Consider the following 13587-nt stretch of genomic DNA (forward strand, 5'->3'; position numbering starts at 1 on the left):
GATAACAATAATTACAATAATAATCGTAATAATAATGATAATGATAACATTAAAAAAGAATAATAATAATGATAGTAACGATTATAACAAATAATAATGATGACAATGTTAATAATAATAATGATAATAGTAATGATAATAGTAGAAATAATAATAATAATAATAATAATAATAATAATAATAATAATAATAATAATAATAATAATAATAATAATAATAATGAGAATGAAAATGAAACAATAAGAGGATAACGTGAGAAAACCCTGAGAGAATAACAGACAGTAATCATAACTCCTTAAGATTGGCCACTCGGACATACAACAACAATAAATATTATTCATAACATTATACAAAATAATAAGTTAGAAAATGTTCATCTGTTGACGTGGTGCCGTCGACCACTGCTGACGGACGGCATGTGGTCGCAGTCTGAACATTTCTCACAACTGTCCTTAGGCAGCTGATGTCTTATAATGTAAGGAAAAGGCAACATAATCACACACAGAATCCAACATTCAGTTCGTAAGGAAGTCCTGAATGTGGTGTCGTGTATTATCCCCTTCTCCTTCTATTATTCTTTTTTCTTATCTCCTTTCTGAAAGTCGATTTAGTGGAGTTCCATCTTCTTTGTAGATCTGCCGAGTCCATCCGTTTTGTTTGAGGTCGTCTCTCAGAGGAGTTTCGGGGCGATGCACCGGAACTTCTTGCATTTGCCTGTCTCGTAACCAGCTTGGGCTGCCTTCTTGAAAATAGCCAGGTTGTTCTTCATGCCTTCGGGGACCAGGGGCTCAATCAGGCTGTGAAAAAGAAAAGAGACAGATGCCATAAGGAGGAGGCAATGAGACAGCAGTGATCAAAACAACCACAAGCTCTTAGGCAACAGCTTGCTTGTGAGGAGATGGTTGGACGCCATCTCAGCGCCATGTTAATTCTACTGCTCCACTTACTGACGGAAACCCTGTCATTGTCCCATCACCTTCGCCATTAAGTATGGTAGATCAGTCATACGATAAGACATGACCGAAATACTCGGTCATAAGAAAACTCGGATGATACAGATTGTTTAGGCCGTACGCGAATTCACGTCAGACTACCAGCCAAAGACTCCCACGGAAGCAACCACCTCAATGGTGGGAGTGGGTGGAAGCCCGGTAGAGAAGAGTCATGTGGAATCTGTGTCACTGCCATTGTTCGACGTCTGCGCCCATTTACCCGGTGATTCTCAAGTTTCTTTTCCACCAGGGGTCGGCCACGCTTGGAAGGGTAGTGGGACGGGGGGTGAGGTGGGGCTGGAGTAGTATCCGTGATCGTGTCAAGTTTAAAGAGAGTAAAAGTTAAAGCAAGCGTCGTCTCTCTCTCCCTCTCTCTCTTTCTCTTTCTCTCTCTCTCTTTTTTTTTCTATCTTGCAGGCAGACAGGTTATTCTGGGCTGTTGTTGCATAGTGACTGTTGCGTGAACGAAGACGAGTTCTTGTGATAAGAAACCGGTTTGTACAGTGAATTTATTCATTGACGCAATTCTATTGCGCAGATCGCGTGAGTGAAATTTAAGGCTACGAATTCATGTTGTTGGAGGTGACTGGTCTTTTAGACAATATTGGTGTGACTGGCCTCTTAGACAATATTGGTGTGACTGGCCTTTTAGACAATATTGGTGTGACTGGCCTTTTAGACAATATTGGTGTGACTGGACTTTTAGACAATATTGGTGTGACTGGCCTTTTAGACAATATTGGTGTGACTGGCCTTTTAGACAATATTGGTGTGACTGGCCTTTTAGACAATACTGGTGTGACTGGACTTTTAGACAATATTGGTGTGACTGGCCTTTTAGACAATATTGGTGTGACTGGCCTTTTAGACAATATTGGTGTACTATAACAGGAATCTGCATTTTCGACGAGACTTTAGTTCGGGTATTTCATGACGAGGGTGACGTCCTCTGAACCAGATTGTCGGGAAGTGATTCATGCCAAATGAGTCATAATCTCATAGCTTTTCTTTGGCAAGAACGAATATGTTTCTGGCACTTATGTTTTAACGGTTTTAAAAGTAATCAGCTCCCTTCATGTGTCATTATATCCTTTAAACCAAGGTTGTATAAGCAACTAGATGCCCTATGTGGTTGATGTAATACCATCATCAATATTCAGTTGCTTCTTTACTTCGTCATCTGAGCAAAGTTGCTGTGTTTTGGTCCATGGCTCTGGCAAAGTGTGTAGCACAAGTGCTCAGTGTGCCATACGTGTTTGCCACCACATGTTTAAGGTTCCCCCCCCCCCCCAAGCACGAATGTAAACACGGCCACCACCTGCTGGCGTGCTGGCGCTCGCGCGCGTGCTCGTGGTTTTTTCAACCAAGAATGTGTGTCATGTCACCATCTCGGGGAACTGTGTCGCGGAGCCAAGCCCCGCTGGGTAAATTGCAGACGAACGATTTTGGACACTGTGATCGGCGGGCGATATTGAGGACGCAGCGGTGTCGCGCTCGACCAATGTACATACCCGCCCGTCTGTACGGGGGCTACGACGCCAAAGCTCCTCCCTCTATATTTTGGGTCAGTGGGAGGAAAAATGGACGTCATACCCTAGCTCTGTGAGCATGTGTGTGTGTGTGTGGGAGAGAGAGAGAGAGAGAGAGAGAGAGAGAGAGAGAGAGAGAGAGAGAGAGAGAGAGAGAGAGAGAGAGAGAGAGAGAGAGAGAGAGGAGACCAATCCTCCCATCCCACCCTTCTCCACCTTGTCACCACTGTCGTCCGAATCACTGGATGAAAGGCTCATCGCTGGATACCAGCAGAGCACGGAGACATGTCAGGCAAGCTGGCAGACACCCGTGGTTAGTCTAAATACTTGACCCGATTCCACGATCTATGTAAGCTGAGTCACAGAGCGTCATCCTCATTTGCGATCATCTGGAGGCAACACAGCTGACAGACTGAGACATATAATTTAGTCCTTCCTCTGTTTTGTAGCCCTCAGGATATTTCACAAAGAAACGAACCAGCTTCAGGATTCAGATTCACAGGGTCACCAAGGAGTCGTGATTCTTAGAACTTCTGTTCACTGGCCGACTTGGTGATGAGGTTTTCTCTTCGGCTAATCACCCATTGTGTGATAACCGGAACGGTAGAATCCAGTACAACGGTCAAGGTTTACAGGCTCACGCGATGGTGTTTAATGAGACAATTAAGGCCTGACAGTACAACAATTGCTCACACGAACGTATAAATGCGTTTCAGTCTTCGCAATTCGACCGTGAGATTCTAACTCTTGAGAGTGTTTATTGCTTTGGGTCATGTTTATATGGCTTTCTGTTTACAGTTAAAGATGACGTCTGGGTGATCTTGATATGTCTACGTTCACCTAAAACACTGACAGCATAACTGAATTATTAAGACGAGAATAATTGGGTTATTGTAGATGTCACGGTCCATTATCTCCCAAGGGGTTTTGATTATAGATTACTTTCTCAGAAGTCATGGATTTTGCGCTTCAACAGTCAATGTGTGTGATTCGTGCATCAGGGATCAAACTTGTGTTAAGACTTATCAATACGTATCAGTGAGTTTTCCGAACAGCCAAAGAGAAAATAAAAGTACTATTGCTCCAAGTTGGATGTGAGACAAGACACATAAAACCATAAAACCAGGTTCTGGCGACTCGTCCAACTGCTGACACACAGCAGGAGGCGCCGGAGCACGATGGAAGCCACTTGGAGACGTAAACAACCTGAGGGAGTACCGGTAACACAGCCATCAACACTTACCTTCGGCAACACTGTCAGGTATTAAGCAGGAGGAGGAGGAGGGCATTGGGGCCGTCCGCTCCCGCCCTGCAACCACACCTGAGGCAAAGTGAGTGAGAGAGAGAGAGAGAGAGAGAGAGAGAGAGAGAGAGAGAGAGAGAGAGAGAGAGAGAGAGAGAGAGAGAGAGAGAGAGAGAGAGAGAGAGCACCCACTCGGCCGGAGGGAGGAAAGCGCAACAGCACGTCCGTCTACACCAATTTATTCCCCCCCTCCTTCACCTCCCACTTTCCGTTCCCGCACCACCCACCACAAACCTTCCCCACCTCACGACACCTTGTGTGGAGGGTGGTCGGGTAACTGTCGGCAGCAGGAGGGCTGGCAAACCACGACTGACTAAAAATGCTCCTGATTTTACAATTGTGCTGAAGTGATTCTGAATACTGATTTGCCTTTATCTAACGTGTCGAAGAATGGTAAAAATCATTGCTAGAGTCAGGGTACTCGGGCCTGTAGATCTTTTAAAGCCAAGAGAATTATTTGATGATACTGGCAGACCTAATGTTTCCGATGGTATTCGTGGCTGAATTCAATCTCTTGTGGATATCAGAACGAAGGAGACGAAATCTACGAAATCATTTGTCTGTGACAGACAAATGACTGTTACTTTTATGTATGAGGAAGATCACTACCATTCATATTGTTGAGGAGAGCAGTATCGGCCGTAACCAACGAGATGTGGCATTCTGAACGAAGAGCGCTACGGCACGGTCAACGAACGGGATTGCAGCAGGTTCAATGAAGAACACTGCAGCTGTGTCAATGAACAGCACTGCAGCAGCTTCAGCAAACAGCACTGTGGCGATATCGGCAACGGACACCATTGCAGCAACGTCAACAACGGACACTACCGCAGCAGCGTCAGTGTCATCGAACAGAACGTCCAAGTACAGCAGCCAGATCCAACGACGCGCGTGGCTGTAATGACATAACGGGTTGGGAGAATGGCAGTATGACGGCCCCACCTCCACACCCATCTAGTGGCAACATGACGCCCCCATCCACCTGATCGCAACATGGGTCTCTCCACCTACATATATAGTGGCAACATGGCACCAACAACTCATCCACTTCGTAAAATCATGGCGCTCCGTTTCCCACCCGCCTACCTAGTAACAGCATGACATCCCAACTACCCACCTAGTAATAACATGACATCTCATCTAATAGCTAGCTACATGACGTCTCTCACGCATCCACCTAGCAACATGGCACCCCAACCCAAACCACTATATGGCAACATGGCATCGCTTCCTCTACCAACCTACCTAATGACAACATGGCTCACCTTCTCCCATCCGCCCACATAGTGGCAACATGGCACGCCCCCAGCCACCCACTCACTAAGAAGCAACATGGTGCACCCTCCTCACCCACTCACCTTGTAGCAGTATGAACCCATCACGTACACACCACACTCACGAACTGATGTATAGCATAAGAGAGCACGTGAGAAGCAATTTTGGTGTTCTATAGCGACCAAAATCTGTGATGGCAAAGATGAGTGGCCTAGTTTGCAATCCATAAGGAAATCGTCATAAGTACAAGTATGGTACCTGCCTACCTTTGAATATCTACCTTACTTAGCTACCTAAAAGTACTTTCCTACCATTATGATCACAAGATTGTGCCCCCAAAAAAGGCAGAAACAGAGAGAGAGAGAGAGAGAGAGAGAGAGAGAGAGAGAGAGAGAGAGAGAGAGAGAGAGAGAGAGAGAGAGAGAGACAGAGAGAGAGTCACCTCGTTAGGAAACACCATCGAAAGTAGGGTGAAAAGGACCTCATTACCTTATAATCAGTGCTGCTCTAGATTCAGAGCGTAAAGGAAAGGCGGCTCATTATATATACCACGTGAGAGGAAAGTACTCGTTGGCCCAGCAAGCAGGTGTGACGAACGATAATGATATATTACATATACAAGAATATATAAGTCCTCGTGTACAGTATGTGTCATAAGAAATAACAATTAAACGTGTGGATGTGAACTCTGCAGTTTATCTCGCTACAGTGCCGCAGCGCCTGTCTCTCATGTTATGATCGTCATTTCATCTTGCCATATCATTGAACAATAGCAGGAGTCTGCTATATCAGAAGCTGCAAGAACAGGCGCTACGTATATTGTGTATTGTGAAGTATAAAGAGTATTGGTGATAACGTTACGTCATCTTCATCCTCTTAAGATTCGTCTCTTACAGAAATGCAGATTGCAATGAAAATACAAGAACTCAGAGAGTCCCACTGTCTAGCCATGGTAGGAACGAAGCCATAACGTGTAAGATATGGTGGGGATCTGCCTTCGCGAACCTAAAGTCACTTATCTAGTTCACTAGTCGGGTACATACATTCGACTCTTTTACGAGTCTTCCCAGTGACGCGTGTTAATCGATGAATTCAACAGAAAAAAAAAATATAAACTTGTCATGTCATTACTGCTAGAATCTGGGACAGACGAACCCTATAGTCATAAAGTTTATTATCTCAATACCTATTGCAACTTAAGCTTTGCAGAATTAAGAATTGATTGCTAATCGATCGTCTCAAGCTAGGGGCAATACTAGCATTATTCATAAGTGTATAACTACTCTACAGAGAGGTTCTGAGATGCTGGTCTATAGTCTTTGTCTTCAAAATTTAAATGGATTTCAAAAAGTCAATTCGAAAATTCATGTCTTTTCTTCGATACCTCTATATTCATACAGTTTGCCCCATTAGAAGTTAAGCCAAAATTTCTTCAAGGGTGTGGATGTGGTTATTTTTTCTCACGTATTCGGTGGCATTAATTAAGGAAACAGGATTTAGCCGCTTAGATAATCTTCACACAATCATCAGTACCTCTCATGCTCTGCAGTCCCTCATCCTTGATCTTGTGAATTGTATCCATTTCGATTTAGGTATAAGACTCGTCTACAGTACTCCATCTGAGTCAAATAGGGAGACATTTTAGGCTTATGATGCAAGACTTCAAGTAATATTCCATTTTTCGGGAAAATTATTATAGTCACAGCGTCCATTTGATAGAAGATAACTTTGACTCAACTGTTATCTTAATGGTCAGCTGAGGAAATATTAACTGTGACTCAACCGTTATCTTAGTGGTCAGCTGAGAGAAATATTAACTGTGACTCAACCGTTATCTTAGTGGTCAGCTGAGAGAAATATTAACTGTGACTCAACCGTAATCTTAGTGGTCAGCTGAGAGAAATATTAACTGTGACTCAACCGTTATCTTAATGGCCAGCTGAGGAAATATTAACTTTGACTCAACCGTTATCTTAGTGGTCAGCTGAGAGAAGATAACGGTGACTCAGCCACCATAAGGTACATCACACCGACATTCAGCAGTGCTCATGCAAAAACGTAAGTTAGAGTCATTGTGCAAAACAGTTATTCATATAGAACTTGACCACTCACACTTGGGATGTTAAGTGCTTTTCAGCTGTCTCTGACGTCCAGCGAGGCACCCCTACACACACACACACACACACACACACCAACAGCGATCCCCTCCATACACCAACAGCCCTCCACTCACCAACAACCCTCCATTTACCAAAAGCCACCTCAAATATGCTCCCCTCCACACGCCAACAGCCCTCACACACCAACAGCCGTCTCAAATATGCTACCATCCACACACACTAACACCACCTCCATACACAAACAACCCCCTACACACTAACAGCCCCTCCATACACAAACAACCCCCTGCACCCTAACGATCCCCTTCCCCCACGCACCAAAAGCCTCTCTGAATACACAAAAGATTACAGTACTCTCATTCCTCCTCTAAGTCATTGTAAACACTAATGTACTGTGAACAACTTGGGTGCTAATTAGAACAATAGATATTGTTCAAGTTTCATTCCTAATACGAAGCACTGCCTGTAGAAAACAGATGCAAGGTGATGTATAAGATGTTACGTTACTGTAACACAACAAGCTTTATGTAGATACAATGTAGACTGACGCATGTGACAGAGTCACAAGTAGCGATGTAGAGTTACGTGTGAGTGGTTTAAGCGGCGTTATACTGATATAGGAGACTGACTGCTCGGTAGAGCACTGGTGGTAGAGTAACGCCTGCGCGCCAACGCCTCGTTAATGATATTTGTTCGTGAAAGTCAGTCGTCAGCCGCTGTAGCGTCATGAGAAAGTTCAGCACCACCTAGCGGAAAATCTACAAACGTGAGAGAATAGCCGTGAGTCGGAGTTTTTTTTTTTTTTTGGAAAGTTCGGGTTCCACTATGTGAGGGGTGTGCCCATGCGCACGCACGCACCCGCGGATGTTTATGTGTGAGGGTGTGTATGTGAAATATACAAATACTTGTGCACGTTATCATAAATTTTATGTCGTGACCTGTCATAAGGCGAGGCAAAGAACAAGGACGATTTCCCACTTGTCACACACACACACACACACACACACACATATATATATATATATATATATATATATATATATATATATATATATATATATATGTGTGTGTGTGTGTGTGTGGTGTGTGTCTGTGGTGTGTGTGTGTGTGTGTGTGTGTGTGTGTGTGTGTGTGTGTGTGTATGTGTGTGTGTGTGTGTGTGTGAGTTATTGTAACAGTAAAACTGGATCCCATCTGAACTGTCATCATAATGAAGGAAAAGTTCTTACTCTGAGCTAAATAGGTCATCACGTCTAAATTAAGGTCATCACATAAACACATGCTGATCATGACAAGGCTGTTCAAGTCACACCAGAACAGCAATGAATATGTCACTAATGATGGTCAGGACTTGAGTGGATGTAATGTCTCGGTAAGAAGTGCCATCGACGTAAATCAGCACCATTAAACAACTTAGGATAAAAAAAAGAAAATGCAGTATTGTCATGATAAAGAAATGACCAATAAAGATACCGACGTCATGTGAGTGACAAAAAAGAATATGAGTCAGCAGTCAGTCGGGTTAGTCATTAGTAAGGGAAATCGGAAGAAGAAGAAGGTAATTAGGGACAATGATAAGACTGATGTGGGGGGGGGGGTCAGGAGGTCAGAGTCCTCCCTGAGAGAGAGAGAGAGAGAGAGAGAGAGAGAGAGAGAGAGAGAGAGAGAGAGAGAGAGAGAGAGAGAGAGAGAGAGAGGGGGGGGGGGGGGGGGGCATGAAGGCAACGGGGTCAGCACCTCGACCTAACGCCCCCCCACCGCCACTACGTGCGCGTGTGTGTGTGTGTGTGTGTGTGTGTGTGTTAGCTCACACCTGCTGACCCCGTGAGTATGGCGAGTACAGCACTCATGTGATATGAGAAGATGACGTGGTGGGGTCATGAGTAAGGGTAGATGGTACCAGGGTTGGAACACACGGAAGTTGTGAAGTGTTCCGTTCCGTCAAAATAAACGTTAGGGACGGAACTGGTCGATCTTTGTGGAAGTGTGAGTAAGCATGGAGGATACTAACGGTGAGGATGAGTCAGAGCGAAGAGTTGGGACGGAACATGAGGGGTTTTCAAGTAGGTCAAGAGACTCTAAGGGGTTGTAAGTCAATGTTGGTGGTAGAGGAAAGGGTATTAGCGTACCGACGGAAGTCAGTATTGTTGTCAGTCAGTGTTGACCACAGGGGAAGGGATGCTAGGCTGCAGTCCAATAAGAAGGGGACTCAGAAGACTCACGACTTAACCTGTGCGACAGAAGGAGGCGAGGGTGGTGATGTAAGTTTTATAGACGATAGAGACGGGACTCCGCGAAGTCATTCGTCATTAAGGAGGGAGAAAAGAGGTAGGGAGGGGTATACATCAGTTTATGGGATAAGGAAGAGATATAGTTAAGGTACTATCGCGGAGGGCGTAAGGTGACACGGTGAGGGTTAAAAGGAAGGAAGACACACGTTTGGCTTGTGAGTTGCTGATGAGCTTAGGAAAAGGGACAAGGGGAGGTTCTAAGTGGGTGTAAAAAGGTATGGAAGGTGCGCGATGATGGTGAATCATTGTGGAGGGTAAAGAAGGAACAACAGGAGATCATGAGTCAGTGTAGGATGGAGGTTAACGTTGTGGGTCACTGTCGAGGCTAGAGAAAGGAGGCTGGGAGACTGTAAGTCCGTGGAATAAGGAAGAGACAGGGTGAGGTACTAAGTCACTGTGGAGGGTAAGGAAAGAGCATTGGAAGGTTTTAAGGTCACGTGGAAGGTAGGGCCGATAAAACACAGATCGTTATGTCAGTGTGGATGGTAGTGAACGTTCCTAGTGATCAAGTGAGAAGAACAAGACGTGAGTTGTGAGTCAGCCCAGTGAGGGGAGGTGAACTAGAGAAGGAAATGGACAAGATGCAGGTCAGTATAGAGAGTAAAGAGGAGAGGAACATGGCTTGTTTGGTCATGTGTTAGTGTGGAGGATGAGGGAGCAGAGAAGGTGGGGTTGGTTGTAGATGAGTGTGACCAGTGCTAAAAGTTTGGATGCAACAAATTTATAAACTATTCAGTAAATCATAAGTGACTTTGACATTACCTGCACCCTCTAAGAAACTCACTTATCAGCCTTCCAGGTTTATCGCCTGACTTGAGAAAAGAGCAATCAAATGTATCACCATGATATTATGATCTTTAGAAATCTGCATCTCTGATTTTCGTAGTTGTTAGCGGAATGTTTTTGTCGCTAAAAACAAAAATAGACGTTGCAAATCATTATGAAGACCATGTTTATCATGCAACTGTAAGACGGATGCATTACCTCAATCAGAAAAATGAGCAGGGTGTCAGCAACGAATAGATATCATGAATTAGGTTTAGTGATGAGCATGGAAGAGTTAAGTGGTTGGGTATGAGAGAATACGTTATGAATAAGAAGGATTCAGGGAATCAGATATGAGAAACTGAGTGTCAAGGATGGGTCATGAGTAAGAATAAGACAAAGGTGAAATTCATTGCGGGGTTGTAGGCAGGGGTCACTCATGGGTGAAATTTACTATGGATCGATGAGTACGAAGCAGTCAGATATGAATCTCAATATGGAACCACAAGTTCGCGAATCAGTCAATGTTATCATAAGTAAGATTCAAGTAAATTCATGAATCAGTCGGTGTAGAGTCATAAGTAAGAATTGACTGAGTTCGTGAATCAGCGAGCCTGAAGTCAAGAGTGAGAGTCGCTTGAGTAAGTGCATCAGTGAAGTGTGGAATCGGCAGTAACTTAAGCCCACGATGATTCAGTCAATATGAAATCATAAGTAAGAGTTAGTCACGAGTTGAGTCAAAAGTAAAAGTTTGTCCAATTCGTGGTTAGTATAGTTATAACAGTCAGGTGAGTTTGTGAATAAGTCACTGTGGAGACGAGCAAGGATTAGTAGAGTTATGAACCAACAGAAGACTCGTTTATCATACCCGAGAACGAAGTCCTTCCCCTTGAAATCCTTGGAGTAGGCGCCCATCTCGCAGATGGTCCTCTGTAGGCATTGCTCGCTCTCGAAGGCGTTGAGGTAGAGGTAGAACACGCGCTCGATCTCGTCATGGAGCTGGTCGATGAGATCAGGTTCCTGGCCCTCCTCTGGGAGGGACCTGGCGTTGCCTGTGGTGAGGGTGAAGGTGAGGGACGACAGGAGTAACAGAAGGCCACCCAAGATCAGCAGTGGCAGGATGATTGCCGTGAAGACGTCGAAGTCAGCGCCCGCCGTTTCGGTATGGCCGTACTCGGACACGGGGTAATAGTAGTAGTACAGGTTTCCCTGAGAACCTTCGTCGTAGGATGGGGCCGGGGCGGCGTATGAGGAACCAGTGTCCCGTGCTTCTGCTGCGGTTCCCTCACGCTTCTCCACGGAGGCTGCACACGCTACGCTCACCAGGACCGCTAACAGGATTTTGGTCATCATCTGCGGGAGAGTCAAGAACTTAGGGAACATTCAAGAAGCGTTGTGAATGTGTGTGAATATGTGTGTGTTTGTGTGTGCGTGTGTGTCTGCGTATGTGTGTGTGCATGTGTGTGTGTGTGTGTGTGTGTGTGTGTGTGTGTGTGTGTGTGTGTGAAGTATCGCATAAAAAAACTCAGCTAACTGAAAGTGTTGGTTTAGTAAGTTTTTTCATTAGTAATCAGTGAATTACGATAACGTCTTGCCCACTAGAGTTAAAGTTCAGTATACATCCATACAATGCTTCCCGATGTGAAGGCAAGCATAAAAGCCCTATTAATCTCTGACTAAACTGAAATCTATGACATAAGAGAATAGTGAAAAGATATATCCTTCTGAACAGGTTTAGCAGACGCCCAGATAAGGTGCTGGCTGACCGGTTCCGCCACCTGTAGCTAAGTGGATCACTGGGCAACCATCACCAGTTCACTGGGCACTCGGCACAGTAGGGACCTCACTTCATGTAGTTGACCCAGTTGGGTCTACTACGGTGGCTACAGCTTTAAATCACACACACGTGTAGCTAACCTGGTCAGCTGATTAACAAATCATGTATTTGTGTTTGATGTTAATGATTAGAAAGAAGCAGTAAAGATGGATTTTTTTTTTTTCACAAATAAAGCAATGTTTATAAGTTCCAGTCTCCAAAAACACAACGCAGAAATATAATACTAAACTGTGAATAAAACTTGAACTATATGCACTAACTTTGAGGGAATTATGTCGATAGTCTACAATCGCAGAGAGCGTCCACATCCACCCACAGTGACGTCCCGCGCCGCACTGACTCATGTCTCAGCACGTGGACACCTTATATACCGATAGTGAGACGGGACAGGTGAGCGACACGGGAGGAGAATGGCAAGTAAACTATCTTTTTGCCCAGCTTTCTCACGGGGATCTTCAGATCGTGAAATTGAACGTTTAAAAATCTTAAAATTTCCACTACAGATCCGACACCACATGTGGAACTCTCTCATTCGTCCCCAAGATCAACACGAGGCGGTGTCTCGTCATACATAACAGTATGGAGGTATGTGGTATTTGCCATAACGCGGGGGTACCCATGGCGTTATTTCTAGCTTGGTCATATATCCTGGCTAGGGTACAGGAGGTAGAATGATGGAGGAGGATCTACCTGGCCACACACACCTCGGCTGGGCCACTCCAGGCTACGAGAGAGATTCATTAAACTGCTGGCCAACACAATACATAACCTCCATTAGTAAACATCTGGCTCCTGGACCCTACCAAGCGTATCAATGTCAGTTTTTTATTCACTTAATTTCATATAATTTTTGCTTCCATTATCAAATTACATGAATCTTTTCTCCATTCCTATTTCAAACTGAGTTTAAATAAACTTTTTTTTCTCACCAAATCAACAAAACATAGAGATCTGAAGACAACATCTACTTTAACTGAAAATAGATAATTGACTTAAAACTTTTTATGATACAGTAGTTTCTGGATGGCTTTCACTAGCTCTTTCAACTTTCATAGATTCTTGGATTGTCAGATAAGAATTTATATTAGCTCGCTTCGCGCTTGCCAAACACTCTGAGAGCGCACTAAAGCAACCGAGGTGAGAATCTCAATACTTTTTGATAATTGTATTCGTCATTTCATTGATTCATTAGAGAGGCTTTTTATTCCTCTCTGCTTATACATTGTACCCTCACAAATGAATTCAAAATATCAACAGGCCACTAGGTTCTGAAGAGGCTATTTGTGATAACGGAAGAGAATATCAAAACTCATGGATTTGATTGGTGGGTAGAAAGACTCAGATCTTACAAAGAGGAAGACTTGTAAACTTCTCGTATAGCTAAAGAGGTTCAGATAATGAATGCTGTGTTTTCCGTGGGTATAGAAGTCTAAGCTAGAATTATACGGGACTCTAGTAACGTCATAGTTTCCTAG

General features: G+C 44.1%; 1 protein-coding gene across 1 annotated transcript; it reads right to left on the bottom strand.

Moving 5' to 3' along the window:
• Positions 1-63: 63 nt before the first annotated feature.
• LOC139764153 (uncharacterized) lies at positions 64-12528 on the bottom strand. The gene is made up of 3 exons (XM_071690697.1): positions 12373-12528; positions 11144-11628; positions 64-797 (listed from the first exon to the last, which is right to left on the bottom strand). Exons 1-3 carry the CDS (start codon positions 12454-12456, stop codon positions 671-673), a joined length of 696 nt encoding a protein of 231 aa, XP_071546798.1. The 5' UTR covers positions 12457-12528; the 3' UTR covers positions 64-670.
• Positions 12529-13587: the final 1059 nt, after the last annotated feature.

The sequence above is a fragment of the Panulirus ornatus genome, chromosome 48, assembly GCF_036320965.1.
Source record: "Panulirus ornatus isolate Po-2019 chromosome 48, ASM3632096v1, whole genome shotgun sequence".
Taxonomy (NCBI): domain Eukaryota; kingdom Metazoa; phylum Arthropoda; class Malacostraca; order Decapoda; family Palinuridae; genus Panulirus; species Panulirus ornatus.

Bases quoted from the DNA above. Each gene is read 5' to 3' on its own strand.
- LOC139764153 (XM_071690697.1), bottom strand. From the start codon at position 12,456: ATGAGTCAGTGCGGCGCGGGACGTCACTGTGGGTGGATGTGGACGCTC. The intron at 11,629-12,372 runs GTTAGTGCATAT...ACTCTCCCGCAG, and splicing joins ATCGACATAATTCCCTCAAA to ATGATGACCAAAATCCTGTT. The intron at 798-11,143 runs GTATGATAAACG...TCTTTTTCACAG, and splicing joins GGGAAGGACTTCGTTCTCGG to CCTGATTGAGCCCCTGGTCC.